This window comes from Chelonia mydas, chromosome 23 (assembly GCF_015237465.2).
Source record: "Chelonia mydas isolate rCheMyd1 chromosome 23, rCheMyd1.pri.v2, whole genome shotgun sequence".
Taxonomy (NCBI): Eukaryota; Metazoa; Chordata; order Testudines; family Cheloniidae; genus Chelonia; species Chelonia mydas.
Window position 1 is genome coordinate 7,580 of NC_051263.2, and position 16,822 is coordinate 24,401.

Below are 16,822 nucleotides of genomic sequence, written 5' to 3' on the forward strand. Positions count from 1 at the left end.
CGCCTCCGTCCGCTTCCTCCCCTGCCCAGCTCCGCCCCTAGCCCCGCCCTTCCCTCACCCTAGCCCCGCCCACTCATCCAGGAGTCCCGCCTTGTGCCCCTGCCCTGCTCCGCCTCCGTCCCTTCCTCCCCCGCCCAGCTCCACCCCTAGCCCCGCCTCCCCGCCCCGCCCCGCCCCTTCCCTCAGCCTAGCCCCGCCCCGCTCACTCCTCCGGCAGGCCCCGCCCTGCTCCGCCTCCCGTCCGCTTCCTCCCCTGCCCAGCTCCACCCCTAGCCCCGCCCTCCTGCCCAGCCCCGCCCCGCTCACTCCTCCCGCAGCCCCGCCTCGTGCCCCTGCCCTGCTCCGCCTCCCTCCGCTTCCTCCCCCGCCTTCCTGCCCAGCCCCGCCTCCACCCCCTCTGCTCCCCGCCCCCCGCTCCAACCCCGCTCCGCCTCCAGCCCCGCGCCCGGTTCGCTCCCTTGCAGCACGTGACACAGGACAAGCAGCGATGCTGCTGGGACGCTCGTCTCCGTCGCCCGCTCGTGCTCAGTTCTGGGGCGCGCGTGAGCTGGGTCCGCTCGTCCCCGAGTCTCCTGCGTGGGGGTGGCTTCGTCAGCAGAACCGCCTCCCCGGGAGCCGGGCAGGGCCCGGAGCGCCTCCAGCCCAGCTTCTGTGCTGAACGCTTCTCTGCAGCCAGGCTTCATGCCCCTCCAGCACCTGCTTGGGGCAGCACGCCGAGCCGCCAGCAGGCGAGAGCCTGTATTGTTTGTTTTTAAGCCTCAGGCTCAGTCCCTGTAAATGCTCCTAATTTCTGTGGTACCGAATAAGGGAACAAACAAGGGCTCAAATCCACTTACATTTTTTCCAGACCATCTTTAAAGGAAACATTTTGGGGCCATAATGACCAGAGAGAAAAACATAACAAAGGTAGCAACGATCAGCAGTTACAACAAGATGGGCTCATGTGAAGGTGCATTGATAGTTCTTAGATGCCACGGTCTTGAATCAGGGTTCATCTCTTCCACCTCTCCAGCAGTTGATAGCACTAACTGGTGAAGTGGGACTTGCCAAGGGTTTGTGATATCCCCACCTGCTGGAAAAGAAGTGGAAAAAACCCAACTACCCCTGCCGGCGATACTTCAGCACCTGGCACTATTTGTAAAACTTAACTTTCTGTCCATGGGTTGATGATACTGAATTTTTTTTTAAAGGTCTTAAAGGCTTCCAGCTCACTGTGACTAATAAGCCTAAAAATGGACCCATTAAAATGTTTGTGTTATGCTCAAATAAATAGGTTAGTCTCTAAGGTGCCACCAGGCCTCCTTTTCTTTTGCTAATACAGACTAACACGGCTGCTACTCTGAAACCAGTTTAATTTCAGTGAGGGAGTCAAGTCAGTATCTGGGCCACACCATAAAAACTCTGTCTATAGGAGATTATAGAAAGTCCTGATACTGTGGCAATTAACAAGACTGTGAAAAATTTAGTTTTTGAACAATTATATTTATTACTTTAGTGTAATGATTAAATAAAATATATTACTTTAATGTTGTGCAATAATAATACAGCTTTTAACTGTCCAATGTATATCTTTGCCTGTCCCATGTTTTCAGATCCAACCAGAGAAATATTGCTGGTTGTTTAAAGCGAAACTGTTAGAATAAGGATTTCCTTTTATTTTTACATTATCACGCAGTCCTCTTAAAGATTTAAACTGTTTTGTTTTGGAAATGAACCTATTACTTTTCAAGTCATTTCCTTCCTTGTTGTTGTTCCTTACCTTCACATCTTTTCGGACAACAAAAAAGAGACTAGTCAGTTTTATTTATATAGGGTTTCTTTTTTTTCAGTAATTTTGCCTTCAAATTCACATGCTAGAACAGTGCAGAGGAATGCTGTTGTTTAATTCAACAATTTATTTAAACTCATGGATTGCTCTTAGGTTTTGTTGGAAGTCATTACAAACACCTAATTTGGGGACTCATTTTGACCTGACAGTACGCCTTTAAACAAAAAGATTTAATTATTAAATATGAATTGTTAAAATGAATTGCACATAAACATTTACATAGCTAATCCTTTGGCCAATTACATTACGCTTCATGCAGTACTACAGAAATAAAGAGATTGGTTATCAATGTTATCTGAAGATGCAGTGGAGCTTTAACTCGTGGGTCCTCCCTCTAAAAACATACCAAAAAGAGAGAGATTAACTTGGTTGACACTTGACACAATTTGAGAGTGGGAGACTAGGACACAGTTTCCAGTGTAGCAAAAGATGTGCACAACACACCATTTCTAATTTAAGTAGCTTTCTGAAGACTTAAATTAGGAAGGACAAAAGTGGGAGCTCCTCCCTGTCTAAGGTGAGGTAAATCTAACTGAAAAGAAAGAGAAGGGTCTTCAAGGCACAGTCTTGAATAATACCAGCCTTTACAAAGCAAACAATATACGCCAGCAATTCCGTACCAATGAATAGTGCGAGATGATGTCAAAATCCTTCAATTTTCTTTTCCTTATTTGGAGTAGTATTTTGTCCACGGAGGAACCTTTAGCTTTTTCTTTTGTGGATGACATGTATACAGTGCACATAGACTGATGAATGTCTCAGGATTAACAAGCTGAGAACTCTTTATAACATTTCATTGCTCATTAACAGCTCGGTAGTTGAACTGGTAAATGACTCTACTATCAGAGAAGTTTGAGGTTCCTGAGAGTTGGTCTTGCTGCCAGTTGGTAACTGAATGAATTAATAGTGCATTTTTACTAAAGACAAACCTAGTCATAATATAGTTATGCTTCTGATTCAATACCACAGGTGTAGCTATAAAAGAAACAGTAAAAAAAAATCTTGTAAATCACACACTTTATATTTAATATATTGAAACAAAAATATTTAAGAATGCAGGAACTGTTTTACAGATTAAAAAAATATTTTTTAAACCATCTGATCTTAAAAATAGACAATAGTAGTGAAGCTTAAAATACAACCACTCGCATTAAAATGTTTTAAGCGATACCACCTTGGCTCATGTGGTGTGTCCTGCTTTGTCACATTGCTATTGAGATAACGCTTCAGTTGTTAAAAAGGTTGTGTCAGTAAGAGTCACTCTTTCACAATCCAAATCTACAACAGTTTTGCCTTTGATGGAAGTTCCTGAGCATTCCTGATGCAAACTTTCCCGTCTCTCTGTGAGTTTGGAAGCAGAATGAGCCATTGACCCACTCTGACTACCATTGGTCTGAGAGCAGACATTATTAACTTTAGTATTTTTATTTTTGTGGTGATTGTTGTAGACTTTATACTTCATGAGAAGAATGAAGATGAAAACAAGAACGGAAGCCACAATTATTCCACCAATAATGATGATCATGGTTCCTCCAAGAAACTGGGCATGAAGAGAGCGGCACTGCTTATATTCTTCCTGTGTAGTGAACTGCACACACCCAATCACCTTGGTTGCAGTTAGAGATGTCAATCCATCATCATAAACAGCGAGAACACAAAGGTCATACTCACGTCCTGCAACCAGATCAGTCAGGAAGAAGGATTTGCTAATGGCCGGGATCATCCTAGAAGGCAAAATGGGTAAAATAAATGCCTGAAATGCAGTGCACCATGGAAAAATGCTTTGCCTAGTCAAGAATTTCAAAGCTATGGTCCACAGAATAACTTTACTTCTTCCCCCTTTGTCTTCTATTGCACAATACATGCTCTCCCCCATTACTTGAGAAATACTACAGAGTAAATAGCACAAGGAATTTGCACCTGTGTAGAGTTTGTTATTATTGCATATAAGTAACTACATTTCCTGTGATGCACACTTGTAGAGTTCTGGTGCATAGCAATTGTCCACAGTAGTGCAATCTTAACCTGAATGATACTTTACAGTGAACTTTAAATATAATTTCCCTTTTTCAAAAAAAGAAAGAATAAGTAAAGATGTGGACAGGTTTCAGAGTGGTAGCCATGTTAATCTGTATCAGCAAAAAGAACGAGGAGTATTTGTGGCACCTTAGAGACTAACAAATTTATTAGTCTCTAAGGTGCCACAAGTACTCCTCGTTCTTTTTAAAGATATGAAAGAAGAGCAACCTGAACTGGAAGAGACTTGCCAAAACAGAGAAAATAAAAGCAGCCACCTAATGCATAACAGATGAGCATGTTCTATGAACATCTCTATTCTTGACGTCTCTCCTCCAAGTACTGATCAGTCTTGCTTACTGTTTGAAATCTGACATGACCACACAGCATGATAGTATAACTCTACTACATGGTGTATCATTGAAGTGCCAGGGAGTGAGCTAATGGAAGCACGAATCAAATCCAGATCTCAAACTGCAAGTCAACTACCTCTAGGCTATGAACATATACTTTCTCAGCTACTGTAAACTAGGACACTTCCACAGAAATCAATTAAGCTACACTAATTTACACCAACTGAGAATTTCTCTCGGTAATGTATCTAAAAATATTTTTACACACACACACACACAAGTTCCCTGTAAGCTGCACGGCCGCGCAGCAGCTGATTTAGCGCCCCGCAAGCACTCAGGGAACCCGCCCAGCTGGGACCTGCCACAGCCAAGGAGCCCCTCCCTCAGCCTGAACCCACTTCCATACCTGCCGCGGCTGGGACGCCCCTCCCCCGGCCTGGACCTGCCATGGCCAGGGGAGGGGCACCTCTCTTCCCCAGGCCAGATGCTGCTGCGGGGAGAGAGAGCTGCAGGTAGTCCTCTCTCCCCACCGTAGCTCCGGAGCACCCTCCTGCACCCCAAACCCCTCATCCCTGGCCCACACCCCCAGCCGGAGCCCTCACCCTCTGCTCTTGCACACACGTGCATGCGCGCACACACACACACACAGTTAAGATCAGCATTTATAAAGAAACAAGCAGCATAAAACAAAGGCTATTCCTATGTGGTCACCAGCCAATTGTGGACTAGTCTAAACATGCTCAGCTTTGAAAATTCGAAGGATCATCGCCATTCAGCCCAATTAGAACATCTGCATACAAGTCTGCAACTGCGATAATTTCAGTTACATTGTTATAACTTCTATAATTTAATCACTACATAAAAAAGTGTACATCTGCTATATTTTTTTTGTAGTTAATACTGTTATCTGTAAAATTAAATAAACTGCTGCCCAGGTGACAAATTGGAAGGTTAATGAGAATCCAGCATACACCATTGCATAATCAGACCTGTAAGGAAACTTAATATAGTTTCCACCTAATATCAGAAACTATGTTCTGGTTAAAGGAATGTTATACTGTAGTCAGTAGAGCTGTCTGAAAATTGGGGGAAGTGTTTATTAATTATTTTTCTTTATGTTTATATTATTTTGAGCAGCATGAAGTATGCTGTTACTGTCTGTGTCCAGATATATTTAGAGATCATCAACCTATTAAAATCATAAGGGACCTACAAAGGAAAAACAATCCTCTGGATATTTCCCCTTTTTTGTTACTTTTTGATGTATAAAGCATGCAAGGGTTACTTTGTAACCTTAGAAATGTAAGGAATATCAAGTTTTGTGTCTCTTGTTTTGGTGGGAGATCGCCTCAGAGGACCTACAGAAGTGGACTAGGAAGTTTCTTTGATTTAAGTGGCAAAGGTGTGTGTTGCCCCTTTGCAAAGAGATCTTTTCTTCCTCTTTTTTGGGTGTTAGTTAGGCTGTTGAGTTAAGTAGATTTTAAACAAAAAACAAACCAAAACAGAGATTTAAATAGAGGGAGCAAAAAACCACTCCCCCTCTCAGTTAGGTTTCACTTATTTGGTACCAGTGATTTCATAAACTAATTAGTTCTCTACTTACTTAGTTCTCTACTTAGTTCTCTAATTACTTCTCTACTGATCTTAAAATTAACGTGTATTTGTGAGCAGTCAATTGTTAGCTATTTCCAACGTGCTACAGCATTTTACATTTACTTAACTGATGCATTTCACTGGACAGCATGAAAAAGTTGTATGCTTCACGGCAAATTATTTTATGTACACAAACCTGCACATTCAAGCTCTGTCTTAAAAAAAAGAAAAAAGAAAGAAAGAAAACTCAGTAATTAAGAAGAGAGTTGGTTTACCCTGAAAATCTTTGCCGCTAAAATTACTGTATATCTCCTGAGCTGGAAGAGAAAAATCACCAGCAGCAAGTTTTTAGATATTTACCTTTTTTTAGGTGTTAGTTCACTAAAACAGCAAATCAGTGTAACCATCGAGTTCCACCGCCTCACTACGTAGGGCTCAATATGACAAGACAACAAGCATCTTCACTTGCCATTGACTTCTGGGGACTTTCTGGGGTGATTATAGCTTGGAGGGTCATACTTCTCCTATACTAGTAAATTCTGTGTTCAAGCATAATCCAGAATGCAGACGTATTCTAAACTTCCTGGACATTTTGACAGAACTGTCAGCATATTGCAGAGCAAAATAAACTGTCTTTGACATGCACTAGTTTTCTGATAAAGTTATTTTGAAAACCACATAAAGAACAAGAGAAACAGACAGGAAGTACTATGCTAAAAGCAGCCATCAAGAACTATTAGAATTCAGCCTTTACCAACACTCCCATCATGGACAGAGATTTTTAGCAAATAAATTAAGGAATTTACAGGTACAGTAACATATTTGATTAATCAAACTCTTTGTACTATCTGGCTTATTAAGTAGTCTTTAATGCTGCTTTTTTTCTTCTGTCCTATAACTTTTTGTACTCCATTATTGTGAATGGGTTGGTGTTAAAGTTTGACTAATTAGCGTTAAAAGCTATTTACAGTAGTAGCATATTAGAAAAATTGAGTGTTTAGCAGCCAATGAAGCACATCTATATTTTTTGTAATTAAATGAATAGATGTGGAGTAAACAAGTTCAGATACTTCCAAACAATGGCATTTTTATGTCCTGTGGCGCTACATACAAATGTTAAATAAACAACAATTAATACTACATTTGAGATGTGCCAGCTCTTTTGAAGACCATTTCCAGCTCCATAAACTAGAAGAGCCATAGTGTTCCTTGGGTGCATGTGTAACATCCAGGATAAGGAGTTATGGACATGCATCAAGGGAAAGTTGCTACCTTGGCTTCTTAGAAAGCCAGAACAAAATCCTGACGAGTCTCCTCCCCTTTTCTTGAAGGTGTTGAGATCACTGAGGTGATTGGAACTGCAGTGTCGAGAAGGTTGGGCTTGTTATCTTTATTTTTAGGGTAATCTAATATATGGACAACTGGATATTCAGTTAATTGAATAATTTATTTTATAAATGATTGTGATAAAAGCTATTACAATTGTTTTATTATAATAATAATTGGAGGTATTTAATGCATTGTGGGCCTGTTTGAATAACAAAGAGCAATGGCTAGAAAAGAGAAGAATGAATAGTGGTAACATGTTCTTGTAGTCAGCTATGATGTGGTGCACAGACATAGTCTAGCTGTATTGTGTGCTCATCACCAGGGTATCTGAGTACTTCGAATATATTTGACAAAATGTCAGCTCCATAATGATGGTGTCTGTTTTCACTTTAGTTTGACCTGCTAACATTTTAAGCAGCATAGACTTTGTGTTATAGGTTTGTTGCAAAATGTAACATGAACGGCATATAATCCTTGACAATTTGAGTGACAAAAGAATTTAGATTTAGGGCATACCATAATTCTAAATGGGGTAAGACCAATATATCAATCACTGAGTGGAATTATTCTATCTCAAAGTAGAAGCTTTCAGTGATCAAAGTCATTTATTTAAATAATTAATTCACATGAAAGACATTTCACAATAGCAATAAGGCAACTGCAGGACTGTGTTTGCGTGAGATAATCATACCTCTGGGGAATAAGTACTTTGCTGGGCTACTTCTCTTTTTAATCCCTCAGGAGGGCTTATGATTTTTGTGTCATGTTAACTACCTGTTGAGCCTCACTGCTTATTACCTTCACTTGTATGAGAGTGTAGTTGGAAATTAGTTTGCTATTGCTTGTACATTGACAAAACTATTAATTTTAGTTTCAAGTCTGTTGAATAAATCATTTCTTTTTAGACAAAGAATACTGTCCCTCCAATTACAGTCTGATTAGGAATTGCTCTTTCTGAAAGTTGTACACTATCATAGGAATCCAAGCATGGCTCTAAATGTATAAACTGTTCATAAGCACTGTTGTATTGATCTCAAAGGTCAGAAGAGTTAACGGTGTTATAAATTCTTTCACTGTCCAACATTAAACAGTGTTATAAAGGTTTGGGGAGTGTGGAGGGCATGTTCTACAGAGGCCTTGGTTTACTCAGTTTCTTCGCAAACACCCAGAAGCATTCATTTTAAAGTTGAAAGTTTATTAATCCGTCACAAGATAGAGCAAGAAATTAAAACAAGCATTTAAAACAGTGATTATGCAGAAGAAACAATGAAAATCTTTGAAGTCTCTCCTTTTGGAGGCAAAATATCAGTCTCTTATTTTCAGATCAACCTTTCTTCGATAAAAAGGAAAAGGTTAATTTTACTCTCAGTCCTGATGTATAAAGGGTATTCACTTGTGTTTGTAACATGCAGGCAGACACAAGGTGGAGGAGAGACAGGAGAAAAGGAGGGGGATACATGGCTTTTTTGATGATTTGTTTACAACACTGATTGGCTGGTCAGTCATGAATGGATAGGTTGGCTGACAGGTCAACCACAGCACCTGTTGCTTGGACCCTAGTTCACATTCCAGTCAAGAACGTCAATTGATTGTGAATTTTCTCCTTAGGCATGGCAGGATTGTGGTAATCTCATCTTGGTGTGCTGATGCAATGCACTTGATTTCAGGATTTAATTAAAATCCAAGAAAATAAGACACAGGATAGGAGGAAGAGGGGGTGGGGGTTATGGGATGTCAACACAAAAGGAAGAAAACCTTTGCAGTCCAGGAACTGAACTATCCCCACTGATGGGCTGAGAACTGGATGTCACATTGATAACAAAGTTATCAAATAACAAAGTGAAACAAATAACAAAGTGAAAAACAAAGTTATTTGAACAAGACCATGGCCTTCCTCTTAGGAAGAAAGTCTTTTAGTCTGGTCTGCTCCTTCTAGCTTGGTGTCAGAGAAGATGAGATGAGATGAGACGAGATGACCTGGGATGCAAGGTAGAATGGGAGATTATATTTTAAGTGTCTTTATAAGAAACCCAAAAAGGAGAAAAGAGAGTGGCATAGTTCATTCCTCCCTTTATTTTGTCTACCAGTTAGACCTAATCTCCACCACACCAATTTTGGTCCATTTACTTCTGGGTCCACATTTTCTGTTTTTACTAGGCATGATTTCAACAGCCCTTGAGTCATATCAGCAGGCCCTTTTTTGTTTGGGCTAATACAGTTTCTCTGTCTGGTTCTCTTGCACTTGTTCATCACATTCATTTATTGAAAACAACTTGACCTATTTTCCTATTTGATAGTTTAGTGTGATGTTTTATGAACTTGCACATACTTTTGACATTTGAGGTTACAATTGGGGAAATTTTTTACATCCAATAATCACAACGGCACTCCCTCCATCACCTCTTTTGGAAATGGGAGGATCAATGGCAAGGCACTAATTGGCAAGGTTATGTCTAAAGATGGTTTCTTGAGCGAGAGCATAATCACTGCTTGTTTAACCATACAGATACTGTACCATACTGAAAGGAAACATTAACAAGCCTAATCAATAACTGGCCCTGTGTTTCCCCACTAGTTTTAATCATCCACAAAGGATATGGGTTTCTTTCACCAGCAAATGGTCACAACCCTCTGAGTGTACCCATTTATTCAGTAAGTGAAACTGGTTGAACACCAACTGATTATCTTTGAAAACTCGTGGCGAACGGGGGAAGTCCCGGATGACTGGAAAAAGGCTAATGTAGTGCCAATCTTTAAAAAAGGGAAGAAGGAGGATCCTGGGAACTACAGGCCAGTCAGCCTCACCTCAGTCCCTGGAAAAATCATGGAGCAGGTCCTCAAAGAATCAATCCTGAAGCACTTACATGAGAGGAAAGTGATCAGGAACAGTCAGCATGGATTCACCAAGGGTAGGTCATGCCTGACTAATCTAATCGCCTTTTATGATGAGATTACTGGTTCTGTGGATGAAGGGAAAGCAGTGGATGTATTGTTTCTTGACTTTAGCAAAGCTTTTGACACGGTCTCCCACAGTATTCTTGTCAGCAAGTTAAGGAAGTATGGGCTGGATGAATGCACTATAAGGTGGGTAGAAAGCTGGCTAGATTGTCGGGCTCAACGGGTAGTGATCAATGGCTCCATGTCTAGTTGGCAGCCAGTGTCAAGTGGAGTGCCCCAGGGATTGGTCCTGGGGCCGGTTTTGTTCAATATCTTCCTAAATGATCTGGAGGATGGTGTGGATTGCACTCTCAGCAAATTTGCGGATGATACTAAACTGGGAGGAGTGGTAGATACACTGGAGGGGAGGGATAGGATACAGAAGGACCTAGACAAATTGGAGGATTGGGCCAAAAGAAATCTGATGAGGTTCAATAAGGATAAGTGCAGGGTCCTGCACTTAGGATGGAAGAATCCAATGCACCGCTACAGACTAGGGACCGAATGGCTAGGCAGCAGTTCTGCGGAAAAGGACCTAGGGGTGACAGTGGACGAGAAGCTGGATATGAGTCAGCAGTGTGCCCTTGTTGCCAAGAAGGCCAATGGCATTTTGGGATGTATAAGTAGGGGCATAGCGAGCAGATCGAGGGACGTGATCGTTCCCCTCTATTCGACACTGGTGAGGCCTCATCTGGAGTACTGTGTCCAGTTTTGGGCCCCACACTACAAGAAGGATGTGGATAAATTGGAGAGAGTCCAGCGAAGGGCAACAAAAATGATTAGGGGTCTAGAGCACATGACTTATGAGGAGAGGCTGAGGGAGCTGGGATTGTTTAGTCTGCAGAAGAGAAGAATGAGGGGGGATTTGATAGCTGCTTTCAACTACCTGAAAGGGGGTTCCAAAGAGGATGGCTCTAGACTGTTCTCAATGGTAGCAGATGACAGAACGAGGAGTAATGGTCTCAAGTTGCAATGGGGGAGGTTTAGATTGGATATTAGGAAAAACTTTTTCACTAAGAGGGTGGTGAAACACTGGAATGCGTTACCTAGGGAGGTGGTAGAATCTCCTTCCTTAGAGGTTTTTAAGGTCAGGCTTGACAAAGCCCTGGCTGGGATGATTTAACTGGGAATTGGTCCTGCTTCGAGCAGGGGGTTGGACTAGATGACCTTCTGGGGTCCCTTCCAACCGTGATATTCTATGATTCTATGATTTAGAAGGTACATTTCTCCCTGCATGGAAGAAATCTGAATACGATCAAGGGTATGTGCAAAAGAAATGGACAGTTCTTAACAACATTATATCTTAGACTGTTACTGTGCTGGGGCTGCTGGCGGCAATTCAGAAGAGTTCCCCTGGTCTGGATGATACTATGGCTGAAAATAAAACTTCCTTAAGTTGTGCTGTGTTCTTCAATAGAAGAATTGCAGTGTTTGATCCTTATTCATTACAGTTAAATAAAAAATCCCAAGGACTACAGAACAAAAGCACCCATTGGGACTTTCTTCTCCAAAAAAGCCTGAACATCTTAGGCAGCTAGGAAACAGGATTTTAGGATATTAGGTTTGAATGCTCTCTCTCTGTAATGGAAAGGTTGCTGTCCACTATCTAAATCAGAAAGAATGACACGTGGGTAGAATGAGCGGAAGTTAGAGAAGCAAACAGTGCCATGACACAAAGATGAACTAAGTAGTTGCATGAATAAATAACCCATAATAGGGAATGAGAATAGCGAAATTAGTGATGCAATTTGAGAAGTGCACATTAGTAAGTACAGTCACCCATTTAATGCCGCACACAGTTCCCTATAGGAAAATAAGGCTTTTCAGGATAAGGTAGAAACAGTGGAAAAGCACACTAGGGCTAGACCCAGTAAAGGACTAAGGTGTTGCTGAACACTGCAATTCCTAGGCTCCTAGGTGCCCTGCCACTGAGTGGAACCCTCAGCCCCTGAATTAGGCACCCAGGTTCCTCATCCATTACACGAGGAGCCTGGTCATCAAAGAAAGGGAACGCAGAAGGCCTAAGAAGCCAGCAAGCTGAGCAGAGAGCCACCTAAGACAGCCAGTGGGCCCTCCAAAGGGAGAGGCACCTATCTCCACTTAGGATTCACAGCCAAGAAACCTCTCCTGGAGTTGGGCACCTAAGCCAAGTCAGCTCTTTCTCATGACAAACAAGAGTGAAACAGAGACCCCAACCCTATTAGTGTGGGAGACCTGTTTTCAAATCCCTACTCTGCCTGATTTGAAGTGGCGATTTGAACCCTCCTCTCCAACCGCCTATGTGAGTACCCTAACCACCAAGCTTATTGAGTATTCTTGACAGTCTTTCTCAGTCTCGCTGGCTGAAGCTGTTTCACTTTGTATTAAGTTATTATATATTCACTGGAACAGAGGTAGAGAAAAAAAATCAAGAGATTGATGAGATGTGGAAGAGCCCCTGCTTCAATTACTAGTTCACTACTTATACAAAATGTAACAGCTTCCACAGGAGAGACACCCCCCCACCACAATATCCTTATGATTAAGGCACTCAACTGGGATACAGAAGACCTGGGTTCAAGTCCGTGCTACAAATCGGACAGAGTGGGGATTAAAATCTTGGTCTCCCACAGCCCAGGTGCGTGATCTCACCACTGGACTATTGGGGCACACAAGCATGCTTGCTGGCCCCCAAATTACCCATCTGCTCATATACAGGTCACACAGCAACACCTGGTGTGAGAATCCAACCATGGCTTAGGCACGAGCTAGCACCCCAATCTGCTCGGTGGTGTCAAGACCTAGGGGTTTTGCACATGCCCACTGAAGGATACTTAAGTGCCAAAATGGTCAGGTGGGAGCTGAGTGAGTTTTGTAAATGCTACGCGTTGGTGCCTTAAATGCTGGATTTAGGCACCTAAGAAACTGCAAGGGATTATGGAAACCAGTCGTTTATCTGGACTCCTACATAACTGTGTGGCGAACCTACCCTATATATTTTCCCTAGAAACAGAATACAGGGTCCAATATAAGAAGAAAACTAGATTGCAGAACTGGGAAGCACAGTATGGGGAGGAGGTGACCAGCCCTGTGTGGAGAAAAAAGTGGTTCAGGACTATTTAGAAAAGCTGGACTGGCACTAGTCCATGGGGCCGGATGCACTGCATCCGAAGGTGCTAAAGGAGTTGGCTGATGTGATTGCAGAGCCATTGGCCATTATCTTTGAAAACTCATGGCGGTCGGGGGAGGTCCTGGATGACTGGAAAAAGGCTAATGTAGTGCCCATCTTTAAAAAAGGGAAGAAGGAGGATCCAGGGAACTACAGGCCAGTCAGCCTCACCTCAGTCCCTGGAAAAATCATGGAGCAGGTCCTCAAGGAATCAATTTTGAAGCACTTTGAGGAGAGGAAAGTGATCAGGAACAGTCAGCATGGATTCGCCAAGGGCAAGTCATGCCTGACTAACCTAACTGCCTTCTATGATGAGATAACTGGCTCTGGAGATGAGGGGAAAGCAATGGACGTGTTATTCCTTGACTTCAGCAAAGCTTTTGACACAGTCTCCCACAGTATTCTTGCCAGCAAGTTAAAGTAGTATGGGCTGGATGAATGGAATACAAGGTGGACAGAAAGCTGGCTAGATCATCGGGCTCAACGGGTAGTGATCAATGGCTCCATGTCTAGCTGGCAGCTGGTCTCAAGCAGAGTGCCCTAAGGGTCAGTCCTGGGGCCGGTTTTGTTCAATATCTTCATTAACGATCTGGAGGATGACGTGGATTGCATCCTCAGCAAATTTGCAGATGACACTAAACTGGGAGGAGTGGTAGATACGGTGGAGGGTAGGGATAGGATACAGAGAGACCTAGACAAATTAGAGGACTGGGCCATAAGAAATCTGATGCGGTTCAACAAGGACAAGTGCAGAGTCCTGCACTTAGGACGGAAGAATCCCATGCACTGCTACAGACTAGGGACTGAGTGGCTAGGCAGCAGTTCTGCAGAAAAGGACCTAGGGGTTACAGTGGACGAGAAGCTGGATATGAGTCAGCAGTGTGCCCTTGTTGCCAAGAAGGCTAACACCATTTTGGGCTGCATAAGTAGGAGCATTGCCAGCAGATCGAGGGACGTGATTGTTCCCCTCTATTCGACATTGGTGAGGCCTCATCTGGAGTACTGTGTCCAGTTTTGGGCCCCACACTACAAGAAGGATGTGGAAAAATTGGAAGAGTCCAGCGGAGGGCAACAAAAATGATTAGGGGGCTGGAGCACATGATTTATGAGGAGAGGCTTCGGGAACTGGGATTATTTAGTCTGCAGAAGAGAAGAATGAGGGGGGATTTGATAGCTGCTTTCAACTACCTGGAAGGGGGTTACAAAGAGGATGGAGCTAGATTGTTCTCAGTGGTAGCAGATGACAGAACAAGGAATAATGGTCTCAAGTTGCAGTGGGGGAGGGTTTAGGTTGGATATTAGGAAAACCTTTTTCACTAGGAGAGTGGTGAAACACTGGAATGGGTTACCTAGGAAGGTGGTGGAATCTCCTTCCTTAGAGGTTTTTAAGGTCAGGCATGACAAAGCCCTGGCTGGGATGATTTGAGCAGGGGGTTGGACTAGATGACCTCCTGAGGTCCCTTCCAACCCTGATATTCTATGATTCTATGATATTCCTAAACTTAACTGAGTTAAAATCTGAAACACTAAGAGCTAAGAATGACACTGATTTTCATAGTAGCTGCTTTCTTCTGAACCAAAACCCCTCTACATGAGCAAAGAGAAAAACCCAAATAACCCACACTGACTCCCTTTTGAAGGGTGTCATCCTATTTCCAGCAACACTGAAGGTTAAATGAAGGAAAATCTTATCTGGTCTTTGAGACAGAAACAATACAACATTCGCTTGCCAACACAAAGTCATTTGTAGATAGACAAGTCTTGGATGTGGATCATTTGCACAACTAAAAGTCAGAAATCTCTATCATGATGTGACAGTTGCAGAATGACTTAAGTTACAAAAGTCTATAAACAGTAAGTGTGAAGACTGTGATTTAGAATAACTTTATGTAGACTACAATTTATAAAAAAATAGCCTAAGATTCCAGTGGCATTATGTATACTATTAGGATAAAATCTGACAAGCAAGAATGCTATTTATGGTTGCCACTTGCTTCTATGGTATCATAACCCAACACTACAACTGACATTAAATAGTCCTCTGATTGCCAGTCTAAGTAGAGATGCCAAGGACTGAACAAGCCACGCAAAAAAATCGTACCTCTCATCTCACTAATGGATCAACATAGGGAAGCTGCTGCTGCCTAGGCTATACCTGTTCTGTGGGAAAGGACACATGCTCCAAGGCTGTAAATCCAGCAACTTCCATTGAGTAACCTCACATCAAAACAACTTTATTTGGGGCATTCTTCTTAAATTCTCTAGTGAGCAGAGAGGCACTGTCTGTATTCCATCACTTTAGTGAATCTGCCAAACCACTTCAGCCATTTTGCTGCTTCACTAAGAGGAATGACAAAATCCTCAATGTGTGTGTGCTATTGCTCAACAAAAAACATTTATCATTTCACAGTCTGTGTCAGGAGCATACATTACTTTTCTGTGAGTTTGTTAGGACTGTTTTTGAGATTTAAAATACTAAGGCCAACACTGAGCGCTTTTGAAAACCTCACCCTAACTCTGCTCCCACTCAAGTCAATAGAGACAAGCCAGTTCTGAATACTCGAAAATCTCACTGTTACCGGTCTGGCGACCCTGTCACACCTTCTTCTGGTCAAACGTGGTGATGCAGGTACTCCCTGCCTCAATTTCATCTGCTGGGGGGCCCCTCAGCCTTCACCACACAAAGTCTATAGATAGGAGGGATTTCACAGCTGACTTGAATGATGCACAGAGGTATAATATTGCTGACAGAATTCACTGAGTTAAATCAAAGTTCAGATTTTAAAATAAGCAAATCTCTGAAGCTGTACACTGCATTGCACAAAAATAGTGAAAGAATTGTGAGCATGCATACTGTAGCTAAATTGTACTGCTTTTCATACAGTGGATATAAAATGAGTATAATGTTTGCTATATTGATCAGGCAATATGTCACGTCTTCCTCAAGAGTGACTGTTCGTCTCTTTAATCTATGGTATATTACCCCTTTCTTAATAATAGATGAGAACTGCTATTTTTAATTTTTATGTTTGCTCTATAAAAACAGAAAGGAAGTTTACGTTACCAGCTTTTTAACACACTATATAGTATTTCAATTATCTATGTAGAAACATCACTATTAAATATTGATTCATCTACTAATTTACAGCATGCAGCTGTGGCTTATTAAAGTTAGATGATCACTGGATATGAGAGAGTAAATTCAGTGTCTAGGAGGATATTGCCTTTGATGATATGAGATCCAGTTCCTAATGGACTACAAACATAAGTCAAATTCTTATAAACTATTAATCGTTTGCTCCTTGCACCATGACATAAATACTGAGTTCTTCTGACCTATACCAGAGGTACAGCATCATATTTTGGAATGTGCTGTTCCACTGAGAGCAGAGAAAAGATATTGTACATTAAAAATTAGGAGCTACTGCAATGTTTCTTTTGGGTACCTGTACTTGCTGCTATCTTAAATCATGAGGCAAGCCATTCCTGACACATCACCCCATGGTTCACACAAGAAATGGACAATGCTGCTATTGGACAATGGTTTAGCAAGCACCACACTTCATTGAGTCACATAGCAGATTAATACAAATAAAGCATCATCACCTACTGGCTATG

The 16,822-nt window shown here is 42.1% G+C and overlaps 1 protein-coding gene across 10 annotated transcripts in view; it reads right to left on the bottom strand.

Annotated features, from left to right (window-relative positions):
- Positions 1-1,471: 1,471 nt before the first annotated feature.
- The window catches only part of LOC102932319 (leucine-rich repeat and fibronectin type III domain-containing protein 1-like protein), a 251,812-nt gene continuing 236,461 nt past the window's right edge, over positions 1,472-16,822 (bottom strand). For 9 of the 10 annotated variants that reach the window (XM_043534716.1, XM_043534717.1, XM_043534715.1 and 6 more), the window contains one exon: positions 1,513-3,552. In XM_043534716.1, the coding sequence (XP_043390651.1) occupies positions 3,039-3,552 (514 nt within the window). In that variant the 3' untranslated portion in view covers positions 1,513-3,038. Of the gene's footprint in view, positions 3,553-16,822 lie in introns of all 10 variants that reach the window. The other variant, XM_043534720.1, reaches the window with a different exon arrangement.